The sequence below is a fragment of the Thunnus maccoyii genome, chromosome 2 (assembly GCF_910596095.1).
Source record: "Thunnus maccoyii chromosome 2, fThuMac1.1, whole genome shotgun sequence".
NCBI classification, from domain to species: domain Eukaryota; kingdom Metazoa; phylum Chordata; class Actinopteri; order Scombriformes; family Scombridae; genus Thunnus; species Thunnus maccoyii.
Window position 1 is genome coordinate 416,267 of NC_056534.1, and position 25,693 is coordinate 441,959.

The 25,693-nt window shown below is 46.5% G+C and overlaps 1 protein-coding gene across 1 annotated transcript in view; it reads right to left on the reverse strand.

Moving 5' to 3' along the window:
- The window catches only part of LOC121909381 (son of sevenless homolog 1-like), a 45,207-nt gene that overhangs the window by 11,510 nt on the left and 8,004 nt on the right, over positions 1–25,693 (reverse strand). The window contains exons 3-15 of the mRNA XM_042429921.1: positions 22,002–22,133; positions 21,754–21,918; positions 20,629–20,838; positions 20,133–20,276; positions 19,936–20,046; positions 19,500–19,598; positions 14,202–14,329; positions 5,157–5,818; positions 3,102–3,183; positions 2,629–2,745; positions 1,438–1,541; positions 1,123–1,345; positions 917–1,036 (exon numbers count right to left, since the gene is read on the reverse strand). Of these exons, the coding sequence (XP_042285855.1) occupies positions 917–1,036; positions 1,123–1,345; positions 1,438–1,541; positions 2,629–2,745; positions 3,102–3,183; positions 5,157–5,818; positions 14,202–14,329; positions 19,500–19,598; positions 19,936–20,046; positions 20,133–20,276; positions 20,629–20,838; positions 21,754–21,918; positions 22,002–22,133 (2,297 nt within the window). The remainder of the gene's footprint in view (positions 1–916; positions 1,037–1,122; positions 1,346–1,437; positions 1,542–2,628; positions 2,746–3,101; positions 3,184–5,156; positions 5,819–14,201; positions 14,330–19,499; positions 19,599–19,935; positions 20,047–20,132; positions 20,277–20,628; positions 20,839–21,753; positions 21,919–22,001; positions 22,134–25,693) is intronic.

Genomic DNA, 25,693 nt, shown 5'->3' on the forward strand with positions numbered 1-25,693 from the left:
AGGTCGAATCAGGTGGAGTCAGGTCGAGTCAGGTGGAGTCAAGGTCGAGTCAAGGTCGAATCAGGTGGAGTCAAGGTCGAATCAGGTGGAGTCAGGTCGAATCAGGTGGAGTCAAGGTCGAGTCAAGGTCGAATCAGGTGGAGTCAAGGTCGAGTCAAGGTCGAATCAGGTGGAGTCAGGTCGAATCAGGTGGAGTCAAGGTCGAATCAGGTGGAGTCAAGGTGGAGTCAAAGTGGAGTCAAGGTCGAATCAGGTGGAGTCAGGTGGAGTCAGGTGGAGTCAAGGTCGAGTCAAGGTCGAATCAGGTGGAGTCAAGGTCGAGTCAAGGTCGAATCAGGTGGAGTCAGGTCGAATCAGGTGGAGTCAAGGTCGAATCAGGTGGAGTCAAGGTGGAGTCAAAGTGGAGTCAAGGTCGAATCAGGTGGAGTCAGGTGGAGTCAGGTGGAGTCAAGGTGGAGTCAAGGTCGAATCAGGTGGAGTCAGGTGGAGTCAGGTGGAGTCAAGGTCGAGTCAAGGTCGAATCAGGTGGAGTCAGGTCGAATCAGGTGGAGTCAGGTCGAATCAGGTGGAGTCAGGTCGAATCAGGTGGAGTCAGGTCGAATCAGGTGGAGTCAGGTGGAGTCAAGGTCGAATCAGGTGGAGTCAAGGTCAGATTCAGTAGATTCGAGTCGAGTTAATTCAGGTTTAAGTTGAGGTGAGTCACATACAGCTACGGTTCGCTGTGAGGGACAAACTTATCACCAACTGTGTCATATAGAACCGAACGAGTTCTAATACAGTTTAAGGTTGTAACGCTGATTAAAGCTGCGTCACTGAGGAGCCGTGGCTGTTTCCATTCTTCCATTTTGTGGCGGGTGGAGGATGGTGTGTGGTGATGTCAGAGTGATGTCAGAGTGATGTCAGAGCGAGTTCTTACTTTTCGAACCACAGGGTGAGGTTGGTGGTGTGGCGGATCATCCTCAACAGGTTGGGCGAGTGGATCTCTTTGTCCTCTTTGGTCCAGACGCTGCCCACCAGCTCCGACGGCTGCACCGCCCTGCGGGTGGAGGTCAGGGGTCAGAGGTCAGAACTCAGAGCGCTCGGCGCCCGTCTGAACTCTGACCTCCGAGTTGTGTGCGTTACCTGTAGAAGTCGGACTCGAGCAGGGTGAGCTGTCGGGCGATCTCGATGGGGTGGAGGGTCATGAGGTCGAACTGCTCGGTGTTTCCCGGTTTACAGATGTGCCACTCGATGGGAGGAGGAGAGTTCTGGAAGGTGATGCTGTGACTGGGAACGCTCACCTGCACCTGTTTCTTCCTCTGGATGATCTTTGTGATTGACTCCACCCACTTCCTCATCGCCTTACCTGAGAGAGAGAGACGCGCGCACACACAGTCTAAAAGCTTCGTCTACAGAGCTTAGAAACGGTTTGACTCTGGTGTTCAGACGGGTTCGTACCTCTGACTGAAGCGATGAACTCCTCCAGGCGTCTCAGCAGGTGAGCGTCTCTCTCAAAGTCGTAGAAGTGATGCTCCACCCAGTGACGACACACGTTCAGCACTCTGCAGGTCACAGAGAAGCTTACAAACATCTTACAGTCACATCTTCATCATTTAAAAGAATCTTTTTTGCTGTTTAGTTAAATCGTCTTCTGTTTCTTTCAGCGTCACTGTGAGTTCAGATGGAGTAAATATTAGAGGCGGCACGACTGCAGACAAAGTCACTTAGAGACATGATTGGAGGAGAATTAGCTTGTGTGGTGTGAAGTGATGTGAAGACGAGTTGATGTGAGCTGAAAACCTTCCTTTTCTCTCCAGTTTGGTAATCCTGTGTGTTTTGAAGCCAGAACTGCAGCCCTGTTTAAAAACTCTGAATGTGTTTGTGCAGATAAGCTAACAGATAGAAAACTATACAAACAAGACACTGTAGAAGTACCTTTACAGGCTTAAAATCAGTAGGAAAGTTAAATATATTTATTATATTCTATTTATATATTGTTTAAAACACATACAGCACAGAACTTTTGCCCATGGTCTTAAATGAAAACATTCAAGATGACCGACGTTTCAATAAAATCTTAAAATATATAAAATATTCAAATTGTCACATTAAATTCCACTATGAGGCCTGATGCCTTAAACACAGTAGTGAATGAAACAGCTTCTGTCCACATCATCAAAACCTGATGATAACTTAGAAACATGAACACACGTCTCGTCCTGCAGCTTGTTGAACGAGCCACCAAACAAACATTCACCGCTAGCGTCAGTTAGCAGCTAGATGCTAGTCAGCTGCTCAGCTGCAGCACATCAAACATCATGTAAACAAACCTGCAGACGTCACTTCGGACCCGTCAGACGCTGGTTTGATCGTTGCTCTTCTAAATCCTTGTTAGCGACGCGCTGTCTGTCCATGACTCGTACTTACAGCAGTTTGTTTACTTTGTCTAAATGACACATTAAATTTTACAGTTAATCTGCGGTTCACATGCGTGCCGAACTGTGGGAGGGGATCCGTACGGATCACGGATGAACTACGTTCCGTTGTAGGAATTAATCTGTAGATTGTTGGTTGATCAATAGAATCGTGTGTGTCGACCGTGCAGACTGACTGCAGTGAGTGAAACCTGCCAGCAGGTGGCGTCTGTACCTGAGCTGCACCGGCTGCACAAACTCTTTCCGGAAGCGTTTGAGTTCAGCGCTGAGCGGCTGTTCTCCTCCCTCCATCTGATCCGCCTCGTTGGGCCTCGGCTCCGGGATCTCAAACCTCAAACAAAAACCACAGATGATTATTTTCTGCTGTTTTAGCTCTTATTGTTTTATTATTCAGTCAGACACGGACTGTGTCTCCATGCTGATAAAGAAATCGACATAGTGGATTTTATACTGATATAAGAATGTTGTCAATAAACCAAAGTGATCAGTTTTCACTGTAATCAATAGTGTACATGGGAGAGTTTAGTGAAAAGACATCAGTAAAGGTGAGTGAATCAATAATTATTGATCTAGCCGTGTCAAACCACCACACAGTGTCTTTTTATCTCATATGTGTTCTGCAGTGAATGTGTGGGTGCAGGTGCAGCATTCTGATTGGTCCCTGTGAGGTTGGACAGGTGAGCTCACCTTTCCATGAGCAGGTCCAGCAGCTCCTGAGGTTTACAGAACGATCTGTAGGTGGTCAGAAATGTTCGGACAAAGTTTGGATCTGAGGAAGTAAACAGAGCAAGAGCTGATCAGAGACGATCAATAACCTCCGATCACTTGTCACCTGTTTCATCCAGGTGATCATCCAGTGTCACCTGTCTGCTGCCTCATCTGTCTGTGGCCTCAACTGTCTACAGCCTCACCTGTCTGTGGCCTCACCTGTCTGTGGCCTCACCTGTCTGTGGCCTCAACTGTCACCTGTCTATGGCCTCAACTGTCTGTGGCCTCACCTGTCTAAAGCCTCACCTGTCACCTGTCTGTGGCCTCACCTGTCACCTGTCTGTGGCCTCACCTGTCACCTGTCTGTGGCCTCACCTGTCACCTGTCTGTGGCCTCACCTGTCACCTGTCTGTGGCCTCAACCTGTCACCTGTCTGTGGCCTCACCTGTCACCTGTCTGTGGCCTCAACTGTCTGTGGCCTCACCTGTCACCTGTCTACGGCCTCAACTGTCTGTGGCCTCACCTGTCTAAAGCCTCACCTGTCACCTGTCTATGGCCTCATCTGTCACCTGTCTAAAGCCTCACCTGTCACCTGTCTGTGGCCTCACCTGTCTGTGGCCTCACCTGTCTGTGGCCTCACCTGTCTACAGTCTCACCTGTCACCTGTCTGTGGCCTCACCTGTCAGCTGGAATTGTTTCTGTGTCTGGACCAAAGTGTTCAGGTGTCTTCATCAGGCTCCGCCTCTCAGGGAGCAAAAACAAAACTTTTTTCTCACAGTCCTGAACCGACACACTGATGATGTCACTCACTGCTTTAACGACTGTGATCTGATAGGCCGGTGATGCTGACATCATCACTGTGAAAACACTGAGAGGAAACGAGAGGAGACGCCTCGCTAACAATCAGTCAGGAAACACACACACAGCGTCCTGAAATAGAAGCCCCTCCCTGCTGAGAGGTCACACACACACACACACACACACACACACACGTGTGTGTGTGTGTGTGTGTGTGTGGTCTAGACAGGAAACACCTTTTTCCCTTCTAATACTCGTCTGAACACACACACACACACACACACACACACACACACACACGTTCTTCTTTACATGTGAGGACCTTCACTGATCAAACTTCACGTCTAAACTCATAACAGACGTCCTGATCAGATCATAATAATCAATACCATCTAAAATAAACCTGATCAGATGGATCTTTTCTGTCACTGTGAATGTGCAGAAATGATTTAACAGAGTTTATCAGTGATGAGTTCTTTAGATGTGACCAGAGAGACGGTTTGTAAACTGAACTGATCACAACTACAGATGTTGATCGATTCATATTTTATATGATCAATGTCGGCTTAAATAAACCTGATCAGATGGATCTTTAGTGCTGAGACATCCTGAGCGTCACTTTGAGCTCAGATCAGCTGATTAACCTTCAAGCTGTGAGTCACCTGATGACAAAATGAAACTGGAACAAAGATCCTCTGTGAAGGAAGAGGCTCCACTCTGTAACACTGCTGTACAACCAGAGTAGTAACACTGTAATACAGTCAACTGATCAGATCAGACTGGATATCAGAAGATCATCAATATTTAATAATCAATAGTTGACAGGGACGTCACGACCTCAGACAGAGTTCAGAGGTCAGTGAGCAGCAGATTTAATGTCCTCGTGTGTGAGGTGCGGCTGCAGCTACAGTCCATCTAAGGACCAATCAGTGGACAGGACTCTGATTGGTCAGATGGTCTGACAGCGATGCCAGAGGCTCAGAATATTACCCAGAATCCCCAGAAGAGTGACCTTTGAGACGAGATTTATTTGTCCAGAAATAGCCTCTTTCTTTCAGAATGAGAGCTTGAGGCAGCGGATCAGATTCAAGTCTCTGATTCACAGCTGATCAATCATCTACAGCTGGAACAAAACATCTTATTGATTAAACAACTGATCAATTAAGTGACAAAATATCTGACAGATGAATCAGTGATGAAGATAACAGTTAACACCTGAGTGACATCACGTCTCACCTGCGTACATGTGGAAGGTAAGCCTCTCGATCAGCTTCAGGACCGTCCCTGCTTTGATGATCGGGATCCCGGACTTGGACTGGACGTTCTCCTCAAACACGACGTTCTGCTCGGAGTCGGGTTCTGCGAAGCGGTACACCTCGGCGCCCGGCAGCCTCATCTGCTCCTCCTTCTCCTCCTGCAGCATGGCTGAGTCCAGCATGCGCTCCAGCGTGCTGCGGTACTGCAGCGAGATCAGCGCCGCCATCCAGCCGTTCTTCTCCTCGGCGGACTTGGCGGCGAACACCACGCTGTTCCCGTCCTTCAGGATGATCTCAAAGGCGTGGCGGTACTCGCCCTCCTTGTCATCCTTGTCATTGATCTGCACTTTGCGCATGAAGAACTTCTCCTTCAGCCGGTACTCTGCGGTGGAGCCGGCGCCGGGCAACCGCGGCGGGCCGTGATTGGACTTGCAGCAGATCATCAAGCCGTCGAACAGGAAAATGTGGCGCTCGTGTTTGGCGCCCACGCGGGTCAGCGTGCCTTCCATGATGAACTCGTTGCAGCACTGGCCGATGTCCTTCCCCTCCCAGCCGTCGATGTTCTTCTGGATCTCGTTCATCTTCTTGATGGCCAGGTGCTTCCCCTTCATCTGATGGCTGTAGAAACGACACGCCGACTCGCTGCAGACCACAGAAGAAGAGTGAGAGGACAGAAGAAGAAGACAGTCAGGACCGAAGGACAGCAGGACTCAGAGACTCGAGTCAACAGACTGGATACAAGTTCAGATTTGTGTTAGTGCTACGAGCTGATCCCAGTCTTACTAGGACGGACAGATCACACCTGATCACCACCTGATCCTCACCTGATCACCACCTGATCACCACCTGATCTTCACCTGATCACCACCTGATCACCACCTGATCATCACCTGATCCTCACCTGATCACCACCTGATCATCACCTGATCCTCACCTGATCCTCACCTGATCTTCACCTGATCACCACCTGATCATCACCTGATCCTCACCTGATCTTCACCTGATCACCACCTGATCATCACCTGATCTTCACCTGATCTTCACCTGATCACCACCTGATCACCACCTGATCATCACCTGATCCTCACCTGATCTTCACCTGATCACCACCTGATCATCACCTGATCCTCACCTGATCCTCACCTGATCTTCACCTGATCACCACCTGATCATCACCTGATCCTCACCTGATCTTCACCTGATCACCACCTGATCATCACCTGATCCTCACCTGATCTTCACCTGATCTTCACCTGATCCTCACCTGATCCTCACCTGATCTTCACCTGATCACCACCTGATCTTCACCTGATCACCACCTGATCACCACCTGATCTTCACCTGATCACCACCTGATCTTCACCTGATCTTCACCTGATCTTCACCTGATCACCACCTGATCCTCACCTGATCTTCACCTGATCTTCACCTGATCCTCACCTGATCTTCACCTGATCCTCACCTGATCTTCACCTGATCTTCACCTGATCACCACCTGATCCTCACCTGATCTTCACCTGATCTTCACCTGATCTTCACCTGATCACCACCTGATCTTCACCTGATCACCACCTGATCTTCACCTGATCACCACCTGATCACCACCTGATCTTCACCTGATCACCACCTGATCACCACCTGATCTTCACCTGATCCTCACCTGATCCTCACCTGATCCTCACCTGATCTTCACCTGATCTTCACCTGATCACCACCTGATCCTCACCTGATCCTCACCTGATCACCACCTGATCCTCACCTGATCCTCACCTGATCACCACCTGATCTTCAGGTGGATCTCAGCTACCTGTTACAGGTGAGTGTCATCAGTCTGTGAGCTCAGACAGGAGATCTACAGATCCACAGATTTAATCTCAAACTGGATCTCTGGATCTCTTTGCCCTGGGTTTAGTCAGGCTACATACAGGTTGACGGGACCTGCAGACAGGAACCTCCTCTGTATATTATAGTTAGAAAACAATTTGATTTCTTCTTCTTTAGATAAGGCAGCACATACAGAATATTGATGACAGTATCAGGTCTCGATCAGTGAAACTACACATGGTTTTAAGGAGGATTAGTGTAGAAATGATTCAGTAATCATTTGAATTGTCTGTTAACAACTAATTTCATATATACATAAAACTCAAGGTCCACTTACTACCTTTAGCTGAGAGCTGTGGAAAGATTCTTCCACCTCAGCTGAGTGGATTCAGACTGTTTCATTTCAGGGTGAACTGTTCCTTTAATTCATCATTGGGTTGGTTTTCTACACGTCTATCATGTGACAGCAGAGTGAGTTCTGATTGGACGACGTTTTTCGGGGTCTGTACAAACCAGCGTGGCTGCTGTGGTGGCAGGAAGACCTCGACCTCAGCTCGGACAAACGGGACTGTTAAAGACACAGTGACAACACCTGACTGTGACATCATCACCTACAGTTACCTGCCGCTCCGTGACATCATCATGTTTGGCAGCATGTTTAGATATTTACTGTAACTATAGTAACTAGTTGATCAGATGTACACGTGTTCGTGGTGATGAAGGACCTGATCACATGATCACTTCACTGATGGTTTGATCTGCACGTGAAGAAATATAAAAACATCAGTTGCACTTTCAGATGTCACTTCATGATCAGAAATCCATCAGATCTCTGAGGTGCAGACGATACCAGACTGTCACCATGTTCCACGATAACCATATAGAACAACAATACATGATAAATCACAGAGAAATAATCTACAATGTATCACCATCTGTAACTAAAGAAGAAACCATCAGATGATGCTTGTTAATAACCAGTTCATTAGTTTCACAGACGAGCCTCTGAACTGTGAAGCTGAAGGTAACGTGAGGGTTTATGGGAGTCTGGTGTGTTCAACGCACAATATGTCATTTCAGCCGCTAGGCGTCTCAATCAAAACAATAACAAAAGAGTGTGATGATGGTGTGAAGTAGCAAGGGATCATGGGAGTTGTTGTCTTCGTTGTTAAATAACCAGCTTGGGACGTTTTTCCACAGAGGTCTCCTCCTCTCCAGAACAAACCGACCCGCAGATTACAGGTAAAAACACTGAATAAAGCTGTTTCACCTAAAAAAATCAGTGTTTCTCCGACGATGTTTGGTGACCAGCGGACTTCCTGGAGGGGCTGTTAGCTGAGCTGCTGCTAACGTTTGTCCAGTTTATTTCTCTGATAACTTAAGATCCAGACGTCCAATGACTAAAATCCTTCTTCCGGCTAAAAGATATAGTTAAAAACCACCTAAATTTATCATGAAAATGTGGCTTAAAACTGAATAAAAGTCCATTTATAACAGTTTGTGTGGAACAACCACAACGCCGATGTATTATCTTGTATGTGTGTAAGTTACTCTTTGGTAGACGCCATTGTAGCGGACAAACACAGCGCCGCCGTATGCATCTGGTGCGTGTTTACTCTTTGGTAGAGGAGGTATGACGCCATCGACAGGCGACCAAATGAAACGGTCCGTTACTTTGATTAAATTACAGATTTCTCTGAGTTTGAAAATACACAACAACATATATAACACAGGTCTAATTGTTTATAGACGTTTTAATGTGGAATAATTACAGATTATAGCTTTAACTCAGAGACGGTTCCGCTGGGCCGTGCTTACCACCAACATGTCAAACATCAGGAGAAGTAATGGAGCAATATATTCAGTCTGGACGTGAAACATGAATGCAGCTTCAGTCCAATAATAATTAATAACACCATATTTTGCTCCGTGCGTCTGCACGTCAACATGGACGGTTGGCATCTGTTGCCATAGAGATACGAGATACGGCTCTTATTAAATCATTCTCAATAAAATGAGGAGGCGGAGGGTAGTGGGAGGCTGCTCAATCAATTCTGAGTGTATGTTAAAAATATTGATACTTGGCGCCAGTGTATTGATAACATATCACAATATCAATATATTGGTTTTTTGTCTCACTCCTACCTCCCAAGAAACACTTGAGACAACCTGAACCTGTCTGACTACAGGCGCCTGAGCAGTGGAGTAAATACGTCTCCATTATTCAATCAGGGGCAGCAAAGTTATGGTTTTCCCACTTTTTGTCTTTTTAAAATTAAACTTATCACCATATAGTCTCCACAATCAGGTGATTATATTCAAGCATCCCATTTAAATAATCGTAATAAAAAATGTGATGTTTTGGGACCGTTTGAGTTGGTTCAGTCCAACCTGTGACAGAGCAAACAAGCAGTCAGATGTTCTGCAGTGGAAAGTAACTTGTTTAGACTTCTGCTAAATATTCTGCTTTACTTTCAGTTCTAGTCAAACTTTGGATGGAATTATTTTTAAATATGATGACGTTTTGTGTAATATTTATGATCTCTCATCAGGCTAAATGAGAGCTGCTAGTTTATTAGTCTAGTTCTCAACTAAAATGACCCTTTTAAGTCTTTAGGAGCTAAAATCACCTTCTGAGTTGTGCATTAAAATAGTTCTTGACTTGAGATAATGTTCTGATTATTCATTCCTGTATAACGTTACAGCTCCATCAGCTGGTGGTGCTAATCACTCCGCTAGAACCTGTGTGCAGTTAGATGGTTTCAGTCATCCAAACTGTTTGTATGTTGCTGCCAGACATTGAAGATGGTCACAGCAACCCTCAGCTTTAACATTGTTTAACCAGGTTTAATTATACAAATCATATTGTGATGTGTTGTAAGATTATTTCATTGATATAAATTGTTTGTCCTTGTTTGACCTTGAAGACGTTCTAGTAGCCTGCAAACAGCTAACATTTTAGGCTACATAATGTTTTTATGAATATAATGTCAAATATGAAACAGTCAGTCTTCTAATGTTGTGTTCACACCAAACACAGATTACATATAAAGTCGATTGTACATTGACTGGGTGACGCAAATAACACAACGTGAAATTGGCGCCGTGAATGACGCATATTTCGTGTATTCACAAGTGTTGAAAATATTCAACTTCAGCAAAACTTTTGCGCGTCTCATGGATCTGGATCTGGACCGGGAGATTCAGCTGCGCGGCTGCCGTCAGACAGCGGACCACCACATGAGTCACACCGGATCCTGCTGTAATCCAGAGCCGTTTACCGGCGGGAGGAGTTTATCTTTTTAACTTTTAAACTAATTTATCTTCACTTTTGCATCTCAACCCAACCGGAGCTGACACCAGAGTCACCCCCCCCCCCCCCCCCCCCCCCCCCCCCCCCCCCCCCCCCCCCCCGCTGCTGCTGTCATCAATAACAACCTAAATGCCTGTGACTTTACATCATTTTAAATTTAAACTAGTTGATATCTATGTGTTTAAAGGTGTCGCTGGAGCAGCTACAATGCTAACGTAGCTCTGATCGATCCAAACAAATTCAGAAAATAAGCATTTTAAAAGTTGTTTGCTTGTTGTCTTGTGGACAGACCTGACAGGATGAATCAGCATCATGTTGTATTATTTCGGCATCCTTTTGATTTGTTTATTGCAATTAAATCACAGCAAAGTCTAAGTTTATTTTGGGCTCATACCGCTTTAAGGCCTGTAGTTGTCGTCTGGGTAGTGTAGTAAATAAACAGATTTTTGGGGGGAATTTAGTGTGACAGGTTAATGTAGTTTATCACAGCAAAACCAACAGAGGAGTGGATGTATTTGATGTATTTCTCAGTGTTTACAGTGTCGGTATGAATGTTGTTAGCAGGCAGGCTGAGCTTCATTAACATCACTACATACATAATAATCACTTCCTGTCCTGATCCACCCAGTTATACACTGTTCTGATGCAGTCTTAGTTGTCATAGCAACCTCAATCTAACTCATCTAGACTAGAGCAGGTGGCTGTTGGTGACTTACTCCAAGAGGTCAACTGGTGTAGAAATGCACCCTAACCCTCCCCCATTTTAAAACATAACCAGGCACCTGTGTGTACAACTCTACCTACATCAGTGAGACTTTGATCATTTGATCCCTGATCAGATCTAATTGATCTTTGTGAGTAAGAACTGTGAAGGTGATCAAACTTTTAGTCCATAAATGTATTTGTGATTGTTAATGGTCAGCTGTTAGTTTGCTGCCTAACTCTTATTGTTGTAACTAAACTGCTTAAGTGAACAACTTCTTCTTCTTCTGGTGTTTTTGTAACTGATTTGACTTCACTGACATGAAGCAAGGATATTAGATTGTCCTAGAACGCACCGTCAGCCTGCTGTCAGGTGTATCAGCAGGTAACATACAGCCGTCAGCCTGCTGTCAGGTGTATCAGCAGGTAACATACAGCCGTCAGCCTGCTGTCAGGTGTATCAGCAGGTAACATACAGCCGTCAGCCTGCTGTCAGGTGTATCAGCAGGTAACATACGGCCGTCAGCCTGCTGTCAGGTGTATCAGCAGGTAACATACGGCCGTCAGCCTGCTGTCAGGTGTATCAGCAGGTAACATACGGCCGTCAGCCTGCTGTCAGGTGTATCAGCAGGTAACATACGGCCGTCAGCCTGCTGTCAGGTGTATCAGCAGGTAACATACAGCCGTCAGCCTGCTGTCAGGTGTATCAGCAGGTAACATACAGCCGTCAGCCTGCTGTCAGGTGTATCAGCAGGTAACATACAGCCGTCAGCCTGCTGTCAGGTGTATCAGCAGGTAACATACAGCCGTCAGCCTGCTGTCAGGTGTATCAGCAGGTAACATACAGCCGTCAGCCTGCTGCTGTTGCAGTTTCAGTCGCTCTGCAGCAGCTAATCAGTTTACAACATAAACCCCTGAGGTATGCCAACAGACCACTGTTTCACAACCAATCCTACTGCTCCGTCAGCCTCCATCACTAAACAACACACAGCCTCCGTCAGACAACAACAACAACCTCCAACTATCTCCTACAGCCTCAAACAGCCGCCATCTTTCTCCATCTACCACGAACACATAACAGCAACACTCAGAGAAACATATGAAGAAACTAAAGTCACGTACGTCCTCATATCCACTTGCCAATCATCCAATCATCTGTCCTCTTCTTCTCCTTCTTCTTCTCCTCCTTCTTCTTCTCCTTCTTCTTCTCCTTCTTCTTCAGGTGTTCAGACGTTTGAAGTGTAAAACGTGCAGAATAACGAGCAGCAGGTTTCCTCTCCGAGTTCTTTTCTTTCTAACACAGAACAATAAGCAGCAGAGCAGCACCGCCCAGCTGCTGACGCTACTTCCTTCTCACAACACCACTCTGACCCCCCCCCACACCTCCACCCTCCTCCGACCTATGACCCTAACACCCCCCCCCCCCCCCCCGCCACACTCTATTTTAGTCCAGAGGGAAACAGGGAGGATGGGAGGAGTCCAGAGAGAGTGTTGCTCTCTTTGTTCTGCTGAAGCTGCTCTGTGTGTTCACTGAGAATATTTCTGTGTTCTTTATTCTTATAAAACATTCTAACTTTCACTTTATAGAACATTTAATCTGTAAATCTGTCTGTTCTCCGTCTACTGCGAGTCACACGAGTCACTTTCATCTACTCACACACTTTAAAACAACTCGTCTGTCAGATTATTTCCCTGCTGCTGAGTCTCAGAGGATTTAATGTTATATATATACACATGGGTGACGGTGTTGGGTGGAGGTGATGGGTGGAGGTGATGGGTGGAGGTGATGGGTGGAGGTGAAAGGTGGAGGTGAAAGGTGGAGGTGATGGAACATGTGTCGGGTGGAGGTGATGGGTGGAGGTGAAAGGTGGAGGTGATGGGTGAAGGTGAAAGGTGGAGGTGATGGGTGGAGGTGAAAGGTGGAGGTGATGGGACATGTGTCGGGTGGAGGTGATGGGTGGAGGTGAAAGGTGGAGGTGATGGGGGTAGGTGTCGGGTGGAGGTGATGGGGGCAGGTGTCAGGGGGAGGTGATGGGGTAGGTGTCAGGTGGAGGTGATGGGTGAAGGTGAAAGGTGGAGGTGATGGGGGTAGGTGTCAGGTGGAGTTGATGGGTGAAGGTGAAAGGTGGAGGTGATGGGGGTAGGTGTCGGGTGGAGGTGATGGGGGTAGGTGTCAGGGGGAGGTGATGGGGGTAGGTGTCAGGTGGAGGTGATGGGTGAAGGTGAAAGGTGGAGGTGATGGGGGTAGGTGTCAGGTGGAGGTGATGGGTGAAGGTGAAAGGTGGAGGTGATGGGGGTAGGTGTCGGGTGGAGGTGATGGGGGCAGGTGTCAGGGGGAGGTGATGGGGGTAGGTGTCAGGTGGAGGTGATGGGGGCAGGTGTCAGGTGGAGGTGATGGAGCAGGTGTCAGGTGGAGGTGATGGGACATGTGTCAGGTGGAGGTGATGGGTGAAGGTGAAAGGTGGAGGTGATGGGTGGAGGTGAAAGGTGGAGGTGATGGGTGGAGGTGAAAGGTGGAGGTGATGGGGGCAGGTGTCGGGTGGAGGTGAAAGGTGGAGGTGATGGGTGGAGGTGAAAGGTGGAGGTGATGGGTGGAGGTGAAAGGTGGAGGTGACGGGTGAAGGTGAAAGGTGGAGGTGACGGGGGTAGGTGTCAGGTGGAGGTGATGGGGGTAGGTGTCAAAGGTGGAGGTGACGGGTGAAGGTGAAAGGTGGAGGTGACGGGTGGAGTTGATGGGGGTAGGTGTCAGGGGGAGGTGATGGGGGTAGGTGTCAGGGGGAGGTGATGGGGGTAGGTGTCAGGGGGAGGTGATGGGGGTAGGTGTCAGGGGGAGGTGATGGGGGCAGGTGTCAGGTGGAGGTGATGGGGGTAGGTGTCAGGGGGAGGTGATGGGGGTAGGTGTCAGGGGGAGGTGATGGGGGCAGGTGTCAGGTGGAGGTGATGGGGGCAGGTGTCAGGTGGAGGTGATGGGGGTAGGTGTCAGGGGGAGGTGATGGGGGCAGGTGTCAGGTGGAGGTGATGGGGGCAGGTGTCAGGTGGAGGTGATGGAGCAGGTGTCAGGTGGAGGTGATGGGGGCAGGTGTCAGGTGGAGGTGATGGGGGCAGGTGTCAGGTGGAGGTGATGGAGCAGGTGTCAGGTGGAGGTGATGGAGCAGGGTGGAGCAGGAGGCGGGTGTAGAGACGTACCTGAGCCTCCTCTTGGCCAGGCTCCTGGAGCAGATCCTCTCCATGCTGCTCTGCAGGTTGAGCAGAGCTGTGATGGCCTGTTTCAGACACTCCTTATCCTCCTCATCCTCACTCTTCTCCTCCAGTTGCTACGGAAACACAGAGGGGGGGTTATCAGCTCTATCAGCTCTATTAGCTTTATTAGCTCTATTAGCTTTATTAGCTTTATTAGCAGCCTGCTGAAGCTTGTTTGTTTTTTAGTGATTATTATATTTTGCAGTAAAACACTTTACAATGTTTTATTTGCACTTTTTTGCAGTAAAACTGGGAAAAAACTGCAACTGTTCATTCATTAAAAATGTAACAAAATAAACGATACTCAAATAATCTGAACCATATAGTGTCTGCAAACAATATAACTAAATTAAATTACATCTACATATTTACATATTTACATAACTACAATAACAAAAAGTCTATTTTGGCTCAAACAAAAGGAAAATAATGAGACTTTTTGCTGCCAAGAGTCAGAAATACAGAACCAGGCCAGGTAGGCTGCAGGACCAGAACCAGGACCTGGGTATAACCAGGTGAACAGATTTTGGTCTGAGGTCCTGTGTCCTGTTTCTTCAGAGTCCAGGATCAGAACCGGATCAGGATAAATCCCCCGCCCCCCCTCAGCCCTGAATAATCTGCAGAACATGACTGGACTCTTTCAGAGGTTTAACAACAAAGCAGCTTAAGTCCTAGTCCTGCAGCTGCAGGGTCCTGGTCTGACTTCTGTACCTGTCTGTCAATGTGAGAGAGACAGCTGCATCCAATCATCTGCCTGGAAATCTGCAGGTGGGCAGGGCTACACCTGGACATCTCGATCACTGATTGGTTGTTTTTGTTTTGAAGAGACACAGATCAAACTTCAGCCAATGAGACGTCTGTATGAAATGTGCGGTGCATGTTATACGTTGCTGCACAGGCGTTGTGCAGGTGTTGTTAAGATGTTGTGCAGGTGTTATTAAGGTGTGCAGATGTTGTACAGGTGTTATTAAGGTGTGCAGATGTTGTACAGGTGTTATTAAGGTGTGCAGGTGTTATTAAGGTGTACAGGTGTTATTAAGGTGTGCAGATGTTGTACAGGTGTTATTAAGGTGTGCAGGCGTTATTAAGGTGTTGTGCAGGTGTTAAGGTGTTGTACAGGTGTTATTAAGGTGTGCAGGCGTTATTAAGGTATTGTGCAGGTGTTAAGGTGTTGTACAGGTGTTATTAAGGTGTGCAGGTGTTATTAAGGTGTGCAGGTGTTATTAAGGTGTGCAGATGTTGTACAGGTGTTATTAAGGTGTGCAGGCGTTATTAAGGTGTTGTGCAGGTGTTAAGGTGTTGTACAGGTGTTATTAAGGTGTGCAGGCGTTATTAAGGTGTTGTGCAGGTGTTAAGGTGTTGTACAGGTGTTATTAAGGTGTGCAGGCGTTATTAAGGTATTGTGCAGGTGTTAAGGTGTTGTACAGGTGTTATTAAGGTGTTGTACAGGTGTTATTGAGGTGTTGTACAGGTGTTATTAAGGTGTGCAGATGTTGTACAGGTGTTATTAAGGTGTTGTACAGGTGTTAAGGTGTGCAGATGTTGTGCAGGTGTTATTAAGGTGTTGTACAGGTGTTATTAAGGTGTGCAGATGTTGTGCAGGTGTTATTAAGGTGTGCAGGTGTTGTACAGGTGTTATTAAGGTGTGCAGATGTTGTGCAGGTGTTATTAAGGTGTTGTGCAGGTGTTATTAAGGTGTGCAGGCGTTATTAAGGTGTTGTACAGGTGTTATTAAGGTGTGCAGGTGTTATTAAGGCGGTGTGCAGGTGTTATTAAGGTGTGCAGGCGTTATTAAGGTGTTGTACAGGTGTTATTAAGGTGTTGTACAGGTGTTATTAAGGTGTGCAGGCGTTATTAAGGTGTTGTACAGGCGTTATTAAGGTGTTGTACAGGCGTTATTAAGGTGTTGTACAGGCGTTATTAAGGTGTGCAGGTGTTATTAAGGTGTTGTACAGGTGTTAAGGTGTTGTACAGGTGTTATTAAGGTGTGCAGGCGTTATTAAGGTGTTGTGCAGGTGTTATTAAGGTGTTGTACAGGTGTTATTAAGGTGTTGTGCAGGTGTTATTAAGGTGTTGTACAGGTGTTATTAAGGTGTGCAGATGTTGTACAGGTGTTATTAAGGTGTGCAGATGTTGTACAGGTGTTATTAAGGTGTGCAGATGTTGTACAGGTGTTATTAAGGTGTTGTGCAGGTGTTGTTAAGGTGTGCAGGTGTTATTAAGGTGTTGTGCAGGTGTTATTAAGGTGTGCAGGCGTTATTAAGGTGTTGTACAGGTGTTATTAAGGTGTGCAGATGTTGTACAGGTGTTATTAAGGTGTGCAGGCGTTATTAAGGTGTTGTGCAGGTGTTAAGGTGTTGTACAGGTGTTATTAAGGTGTTGTACAGGTGTTATTAAGGTGTGCAGATGTTGTACAGGTGTTATTAAGGTGTTGTACAGGTGTTAAGGTGTGCAGATGTTGTGCAGGTGTTATTAAGGTGTTGTACAGGTGTTATTAAGGTGTGCAGATGTTGTGCAGGTGTTATTAAGGTGTGCAGGTGTTGTACAGGTGTTATTAAGGTGTGCAGATGTTGTGCAGGTGTTATTAAGGTGTTGTGCAGGTGTTATTAAGGTGTGCAGGCGTTATTAAGGTGTTGTACAGGTGTTATTAAGGTGTGCAGGTGTTATTAAGGCGGTGTGCAGGTGTTATTAAGGTGTGCAGGCGTTATTAAGGTGTTGTACAGGTGTTATTAAGGTGTTGTACAGGTGTTATTAAGGTGTTGTACAGGCGTTATTAAGGTGTTGTACAGGTGTTATTAAGGTGTGCAGGTGTTATTAAGGTGTTGTACAGGTGTTAAGGTGTTGTACAGGTGTTATTAAGGTGTGCAGGCGTTATTAAGGTGTTGTGCAGGTGTTATTAAGGTGTTGTACAGGTGTTATTAAGGTGTTGTGCAGGTGTTATTAAGGTGTTGTACAGGTGTTATTAAGGTGTGCAGGTGTTATTAAGGTGTTGTACAGGTGTTATTAAGGTGTGCAGGCGTTATTAAGGTGTTGTGCAGGTGTTATTAAGGTGTTGTACAGGTGTTATTAAGGTGTTGTACAGGTGTTATTAAGGTGTGCAGATGTTGTACAGGTGTTATTAAGGTGTTGTGCAGGTGTTATTAAGGTGTGCAGGTGTTATTAAGGTCTTGTGCAGGCGTTATTAAGGTGTTGTGCAGGCGTTATTAAGGTCTTGTACAGGTGTTATTAAGGTGTTATTAAGGTGTACAGGTGTTATTAAGGTGTGCAGATGTTGTGCAGGTGTTATTAAGGTGTTGTACAGGTGTTATTAAGGTGTACAGGTGTTATTAAGGTGTGCAGATGTTGTACAGGTGTTATTAAGGTGTTGTACAGGTGTTATTAAGGTGTACAGGTGTTATTAAGGTGTGCAGATGTTGTGCAGGTGTTATTAAGGTGTTGTACAGGTGTTATTAAGGTGTGCAGGTGTTATTAAGGTGTTGTACAGGTGTTATTAAGGTGTGCAGATGTTGTACAGGTGTTATTAAGGTGTGCAGGTGTTATTAAGGTGTACAGGTGTTATTAAGGTGTGCAGATGTTGTACAGGTGTTATTAAGGTGTGCAGGCGTTATTAAGGTGTTGTGCAGGTGTTAAGGTGTTGTACAGGTGTTATTAAGGTGTGCAGGCGTTATTCAGGTGTTGTGCAGGTGTTAAGGTGTTTTACAGGTGTTATTAAGGTGTGCAGGTGTTATTAAGGTGTTGTACAGGTGTTATTAAGGTGTGCAGGTGTTGTGCAGGTGTTATTAAGGTGTTGTACAGGTGTTATTAAGGTGTGCAGGTGTTGTACAGGTGTTATTAAGGTGTGCAGATGTTGTGCAGGTGTTATTAAGGTGTTGTACAGGTGTTATTAAGGTGTGCAGGTGTTGTACAGGTGTTAAGGTGTGCAGATGTTGTGCAGGTGTTATTAAGGTGTTGTACAGGTGTTATTAAGGTGTGCAGGTGTTGTACAGGTGTTAAGGTGTGCAGATGTTGTGCAGGTGTTATTAAGGTGTTGTACAGGTGTTATTAAGGTGTGCAGATGTTGTGCAGGTGTTATTAAGGTGTTGTACAGGTGTTATTAAGGTGTGCAGATGTTGTGCAGGTGTTATTAAGGTGTTGTACAGGTGTTATTAAGGTGTGCAGATGTTGTGCAGGTGTTATTAAGGTGTGCAGGCGTTATTAAGGTGTTGTACAGGTGTTATTAAGGTGTTGTACAGGTGTTATTAAGGCGGTGTACAGGTGTTATTAAGGTGTGCAGGTGTTATTAAGGTGTGCAGGTGTTATTAAGGTGTTGTACAGGTGTTATTAAGGTGTTGTGCAGGTGTTATTAAGGTGTTGTACAGGTGTTATTAAGGTGTGCAGGTGTTATTAAGGTGTTGTACAGGTGTTATTAAGGTGTTGTGCAGGTGTTATTAAGGTGTGCAGGTGTTATTAAGGTGTTGTACAGGTGTTATTAAGGTGTTGTGCAGGTGTTATTAAGATGTTGTACAGGTGTTATTAAGGTGTGCAGGTGTTATTAAGGTGTGCAGGTGTTATTAAGGTGTTGTACAGGTGTTATTAAGGTGTTGTGCAGGTGTTATTAAGGTGTTGTTAAGGTGTGCAGGTGTTATTAAGGTGTTGTGCAGGTGTTATTAAGGTGTTGTACAGGTTTTATTAAGGTGTGCAGGTGTTATTAAGGTGTACAGGTGTTATTAAGGTGTACAGGTGTTATTAAGGTGTTGTGCAGGTTTTATTAAGGTGTTGTGCAGGTGTTATTAAGGTGTTGTACAGGTTTTATTAAGGTGTTGTGCAGGTGTTATTAAGGTGTTGTTAAGGTGTGCAGGTGTTATTAAGGTGTTGTGCAGGTGTTATTAAGGTGTTGTACAGGTTTTATTAAGGTGTGCAGGTGTTATTAAGGTGTACAGGTGTTATTAAGGTGTTGTGCAGGTGTTATTAAGGTGTTGTGCAGGTGTTATTAAGGTGTTGTGCAGGTGTTATTAAGGTGTTGTACAGGTTTTATTAAGGTGTTGTGCAGGTGTTATTAAGGTGTTGTGCAGGTTTTATTAAGGTGTTGTGCAGGTGTTATTAAGGTGTTGTGCAGGTGTTATTAAGGTGTGCAGGTGTTATTAAGGTGTTGTGCAGGTGTTATTAAGGTGTTGTACAGGTTTTATTAAGGTGTTGTGCAGGTGTTATTAAGGTGTTGTGCAGGTGTTATTAAGGTGTTGTGCAGGCGTTGTAGAGCAGTCTTACCTTGAGGATCTCGAACAGGTGCAGACAGTGGTAAACAGGAGTGAGCAGCAGTCTGGGCAGAACGTACTGGACGGCCTCTTTAAAGCCTTCACAGATGGACTGTAAACAGAGACGGCATGATGACGATGATTATGATGACGACATCATCACACTGAGCTGCTGTTTCATGTATTTAATGACCCTTTCCTCTAGCGCCTCCCTCAGGACAAGCTGTACACCAATCATCAGGATGTGGTTTGTTTATATTGTGACTGTAGTGACGTCAGCAGCCTGTAGGGGCACTAACACCAACCCCCCTGAATGAACACATTCATATCAAACATGGAGCTCCAAGATGCTAGCGTTTGATGATCTCCTCCTTCCCTGACCAATCGGAAGTCTCCACCTGGTTTCTCAGCAGTTAGTGTAATGTAAGGGGTCAGTGGGCGGGGCTTACCTGGAGGTGGAAGGCGGCTCCTGGCTTGGACACTTGACTCAGGAAGTGTTCATGGAAACCAGAGCGCAGGATGTCCTGAGTGTATGTCTCATACGGATCAAAGGCCAACTCCTGCCAATCACATCACACATCAGATAGAACCACAGCTAATCAATCAATCAGTCAATCGATCAAATCAATCAATCACACAGACAGACCTCAGCTAGGTCCTCGAAGCAGCTGCCCACCAGAGGGTGAGGACTGCCTTCATCTGTCATCTCCACCGTGTCCTCGATCAGACCGAGCAGCTTCACCGTCACCTCGTGGATATCAACGATCCGACTGAAGATACTGTCCACGTCCTGAGACACCACAGGTAATCAATAAGTCTGATCGGGTGATTATCAAGTCATTAAGTCTGAGAGAGCAGGTGAGTACAGGTGAGAGTAGGTGAGTACAGGTGAGAGTAGGTGAGTACAGGTGAGAGTAGGTGAGTACAGGTGAGTACAGGTGAGTACAGGTGAGAGCAGGTGAGTTTCAGGTGAGAGTAGGTGAGTACAGGTGAGTACAGGTGAGTACAGGTGAGTACAGGTGAGTACAGGTGAGAGCAGGTGAGTTTCAGGTGAGAGTAGGTAGGTTTCAGGTGAGTACAGGTGAGAGTAGGTAGGTTTCAGGTGAGAGCAGGTGAGAGCAGGTGAGAGCAGTCATACATACGTGTTGAGAGAAGAGCATGGGGCTGGAGTTGAAGGGCTCTCTGAACACCTTGATGAGCAGGTTGAGCTGTCTCAGGTACTGTCGACCATCAGACATGAAGCTCCTCACCAGCTCATAGTAATTCTGCTCCTCATTGGCTGAGGGCTCCTCATCCATAAGAGGGAAGCCGCTGATATCCTCCTCGTCCTGATGGAACATGTCCATCAACACCTGGACACACAGACAGGTGACATACAGACAGACAAGTGAGACTGTTTTTGCTGGTCTGACCTGTGATGACCTTCCTCAAACAGGTGTGTCTCAGTGCAGGTGAGTGCAGGTGAATACGGGTGAGAGCAGGTTAATACAGGTGAATGCAGGTGAGAGCAGGTGAGTGCAGGTGAATACGGGTGAGAGCAGGTGAATACGAGTGAGAGCAGGTGAATGCAGGTGAGACACAGACAAGTGAGACATTTTTTTTGCCATGCTGACCTGTGATGACCCCCCTTCCTCAAACAGCTGTGTCTGCATGTGTATGTCAGGTGTGTTCAGGTGTGTCTCAGGTGTGTATTAGAGTGTCTCAGGTGTGTCTCAGGTGTGTCTCAGGTGTGTTCAGGTGTGTTCAGGTGTGTCTCAGGTGTGTTCAGGTGTGTTCAGGTGTGTCTCAGGTGTGTCTCAGGTGTGTATTAGAGTGTCTCAGGTGTGTTCAGGTGTGTATTAGAGTGTCTCAGGTGTGTCTCAGGTGTGTCTCAGGTGTGTCTCAGGTGTTTATTAGAGTGTCTCAGGTGTGTCTCAGGTGTGTCTCAGGTGTGTCTCAGGTGTGTCTCAGGTGTGTCTCAGGTGTTTATTAGAGTGTCTCAGGTGTGTCTCAGGTGTGTCTCAGGTGTGTCCAGGTGTGTTCAGGTGTGTCTCAGGTGTGTCTCAGGTGTGTCTCAGGTGTGTTCAGGTGTTTATTAGAGTGTCTCAGGTGTGTCTCAGGTGTGTCTCAGGTGTGTCTCAGGTGTGTCTCAGGTGTGTCTCAGGTGTGTTCAGGTGTGTATTAGAGTGTCTCAGGTGTGTCTCAGGTGTGTCTCAGGTGTGTCTCAGGTGTGTTCAGGTGTGTATTAGAGTGTCTCAGGTGTGTCTCAGGTGTGTTTAGGTGCGTACCTTGTCTGCACACATGGCCACAGTGATGTCCTGCTGGGAGATCTCATAGTGTCGGATGTTCCTGACGTAGTTTCCAGCAAGCTTCAGGATGTCAGCGGAGATGTACTCCAACACGGCCACCATGTACACCGACACCTGGTGGTCGATCTTATAGCCCAGCACCTCCTGCAACACAAGGCATCATGGGAGACAGTCAGAGGGAGTGGATGATGAAGACGATGATGATGATAATGATGATGATGTCACACCTTCAGCAGTGGGTGGATCTTGTCAACAGGCAGAGCCAGCGGGTTCCTCCTCTTCCTCTTTTCGATGGCCGCCTGAGCATCAGCAATCGCCCACTTATCGATCGGGTGAGGAAAACTCTTCTGCACACGCTCCTGAGACACAGGAGGAGGGGTCAACATCTGGAATCTGGACTACACATCTGGACTGATCTGGTCTACACATCTGGACTGATCTGGTCTACACATCTGGACTGATCTGGTCTACACATCTGGACTGATCTGGTCTAAACTTCTTGACTAATCTGTTGTAAACATCTGGACTCTGGACTCAAACAGAAACCAGGTGTTGTTGATCACACTGCAGGACACACCTGTGCTCTGCTCTGATTGGATGGTTTGGACTGAGTGGTACTGAACCGTCTCCTCTCAGGAAAAGGATCTGTTTGGTTCCTACTGACGCTCTGAGGAGACGTCTCACTCTGTTGGAACTACAGAAACACAGCGGTGTTACAGAGTGGAGCGTCTTCCCTCACAGAGGATCTTTGGTCGAGTTCAGACACACAAACTGACGACAAACCAGTTTGACTTTGTCATCAGGTGACTCACAGCATGAAGCTTAATCAGCTGATCTGATGAGAAGCTGCTCTGTACGCTACCTCCAGGTAATTACCAGTTTGTGGTTGCAATATTAACACAAATTCAGAGAGCTGCAGTTTCACTAAATTACAGCAACTTTTCTGCATAAACGTCCAAACCAGCAGCTGCTTGCGGTTTGGACCAATCGTGGCGTTTGGTTTGGTGGTAACTGACGACAAATCTCACCTGCCAACAAACATGATGCCATAGACGAGCAAAACTATTCCCAAATGTTCCCAAATGTTCCCAAATGTTCCCAGATGAGGTTTGATTCAGTGAGTCAGGAGACATAATCTGCCTCAAACATAAACATCAAATTATTTATTTTAATAACATTATTGATGATTTTATTTGCTGCTGATGTTGAGTTGAAAGTTTATTTAATAAAGGTTATAAATGGAACTCAAGTACAGTTTTATAGAACGTTGAGTCCTGATGGTTCTCATGTTCAGCTGAAATCTAGTTGTTTGTGTGATCTGCAGGAAGTCGTTACATACGACTCTTCACTGGCAGCAGTTTGAATAAATCACATTATTTTACTTTGATTGCAATTTTACCACAAAAAGAGACATAAAACATCACAAACTGGATCACAATTTTTGAGAAAAGCTGCTGAAAATCAAACATTTGTGGCCTCAATAATCAGAACAGACTGGTGAAATCCTGGAGGGATCGACTCAATACTGATCACTCTGATGGGATCTGTCACCTGCAGACCGGCTGCTGGTGAACAGGTAGTATTAATGAAACTCATTCAGTTGTCTGACAACAGAAACTGATGAACATGTTCATGTTGAGGTGATGACACCATCAGACTGTGATCAGTTTTATAGTTTAATGACTGAAGAGGACAACTGTCTGTCTACCTGCTGTTTTACTTCCCACGTCTGCGAGTACGCAGGAGTCCACCCGGGTCAGTGTGACATCTGCATACCTACGATGTGTTGTGAACGTGCAGCCACTATGCTACGATCAATCTACTGAGCGTGAAACACGTGGTCCAGGTGGACTCCAGAGAGTAGTTTAAACACAACTACTACATGTCTGTGGTGAAAACTAAAAAGTACATTTACTCAAGTACTGATCATTTCTGCACAGTGACAGAAACACAGCTGGATCTGACAGATGTTTGTTGACAGCATGAATCATGGCTCTGGGCTCTGATTGGCTGATCGCTGCAGGTGTTTCAGTGTGATCAACTGACTGCACACATCACCAAACAGGAAGACGGCACACACGGCTGAGCTGAACTGAGGAGCAGTGAGGGGTCAGAGGTCAGAGGTCAAAGGAAGGGGGGGGGGGTCAGTGAGGTAAAATACCAGCAGCTGTGGTATTTTACCAGAGAGCACCTCGTATCTCACTGCAGCCTCCATCAGCTGCAAACAAGAAGCAAAGACAGATCAGAACCACCAATCACACTCCAGTCTGACAGTGATGTCATCACAGTGTAGATGTTTGACCCCCCAGGACTGATCCAACCTGGGAGCTGTCTGTATGTCTGCTGCTTTTCATCTCAGGAGAACTCTGACTCATCTCTGTTGTTGTTGTTATTTAGTGACTGTAAAAGGTGATCAGATAGTGAATCAGTGAAGTCAGTGTGAGATCATCATGTGGGCTCTGGGATGATGTCACTAAGTTACGTTCTCAGCACAGCAGAAAAAAAAAGAAAGGCAGAAAATAATATTTTGGTCTTTTATTTTGAAATATGTAAACGTCCAACAATAGTATCACTGACACAGTTTAGTTGCTGCAGTAGAAACTATTACTGACACAGGACAGGTACGGCAGGTAGACGGAGGAACGTCATTGGTTCATTAAGCTGATCAGCTGCATGCAGACAGCTTCTCAGCTTGTGTCGTGTTTTAGTTCAATCGTACCAGCAGATGATCACTTTTCTAATAGTTTGTGTCTTACTGGCTTTTAACTTGGAGATTTTCTTGCACTTTCAGTAACGTGCAGTCATCTTTAAGTCGAGTAAAACTTCACCCTGTTTTGTTGAAGTACCGACCTTAAAAATAACCCCAGTAGAAGTTACCTGGATGAGTACGTGTTTAGTCCTCTAACGAAGCTTCGCCTCAGCACCTGAGAAGAATCTACTACGCACTCATCGCCCAATCGGGACGCAGCTACTACGCAGCGCTCTAGAAAACCTCCTTTAATTATCTTGGAGTTACATGCAGGTAACTACTTCTATGTCTAACAGGCTTCGCTATTGGTTCAAACCTGAAGCGAAGGCTGTGAGGTATGAGATGTACTCCCAGCAGGCGGCTGCCAGACACATGTGGTCCACTGAGACAGGCCTGATGGAGCGGCGTCTCCTCCCCAGCAGGAGTGATGCAATCCGCCTCATAACTCACAAACCTGCTGTTGTGGTGTTTCGGTCGCCATCCTTCTTTGGGGCTGCGAGACCAGTCAGGATAACATTTCCCCAGTACACATCTCCAGTGTTACAAGCAGACACTCAAGTGTCCGGGCCAACCTGGCAGACACTAGCTTGCATCTAACTCAGCCCACACGCATTGAGCATCGCCAGCGCACCGCCAGCCAATGAGACAAGAGTCGCTGGTTGGTGGTCAATGCAGCAACGCTAGCAGCACCAACAGTGGTAACAGAGCTACCAGTGCTAATGGGAGTTAGCAGCTCAACAGCCCACCTTGGCCTGGAGGTGGAGGGGAGGAGACAGACCCTGACTGGGGGGCCCCCCTTGTTCCACTACCAGCCCTCGATGGTGGAACATGGCCATAAGCCACTGCTGGAGGATTAGCGTTCAGCGGGGAGAACCACTGACACTGCGCAGAGGTGAGGATGGGTGCTACGATGACAGCAAGGCAAGACCTCCCACACGGCTTAGCAAAGAGGCCCGTGGTGAAATCCTGGGCAGGCCGGCAGCTGGGGAGGCCGTGGGGTCACCATCCTCTTATCCTCTTCAAAGACTCCAGACACTGGCACCAGGCTGGTGTGGAACGAGCAAATAGACTGGGTGAAATGCAGCTCACGCTCAGACCGGCGGCACGGGACCGAAGGACGCAGGACTGCTGGCAGCAGAGGTGAGGCGCAGGAAAAGCAAGTCTTGCTAG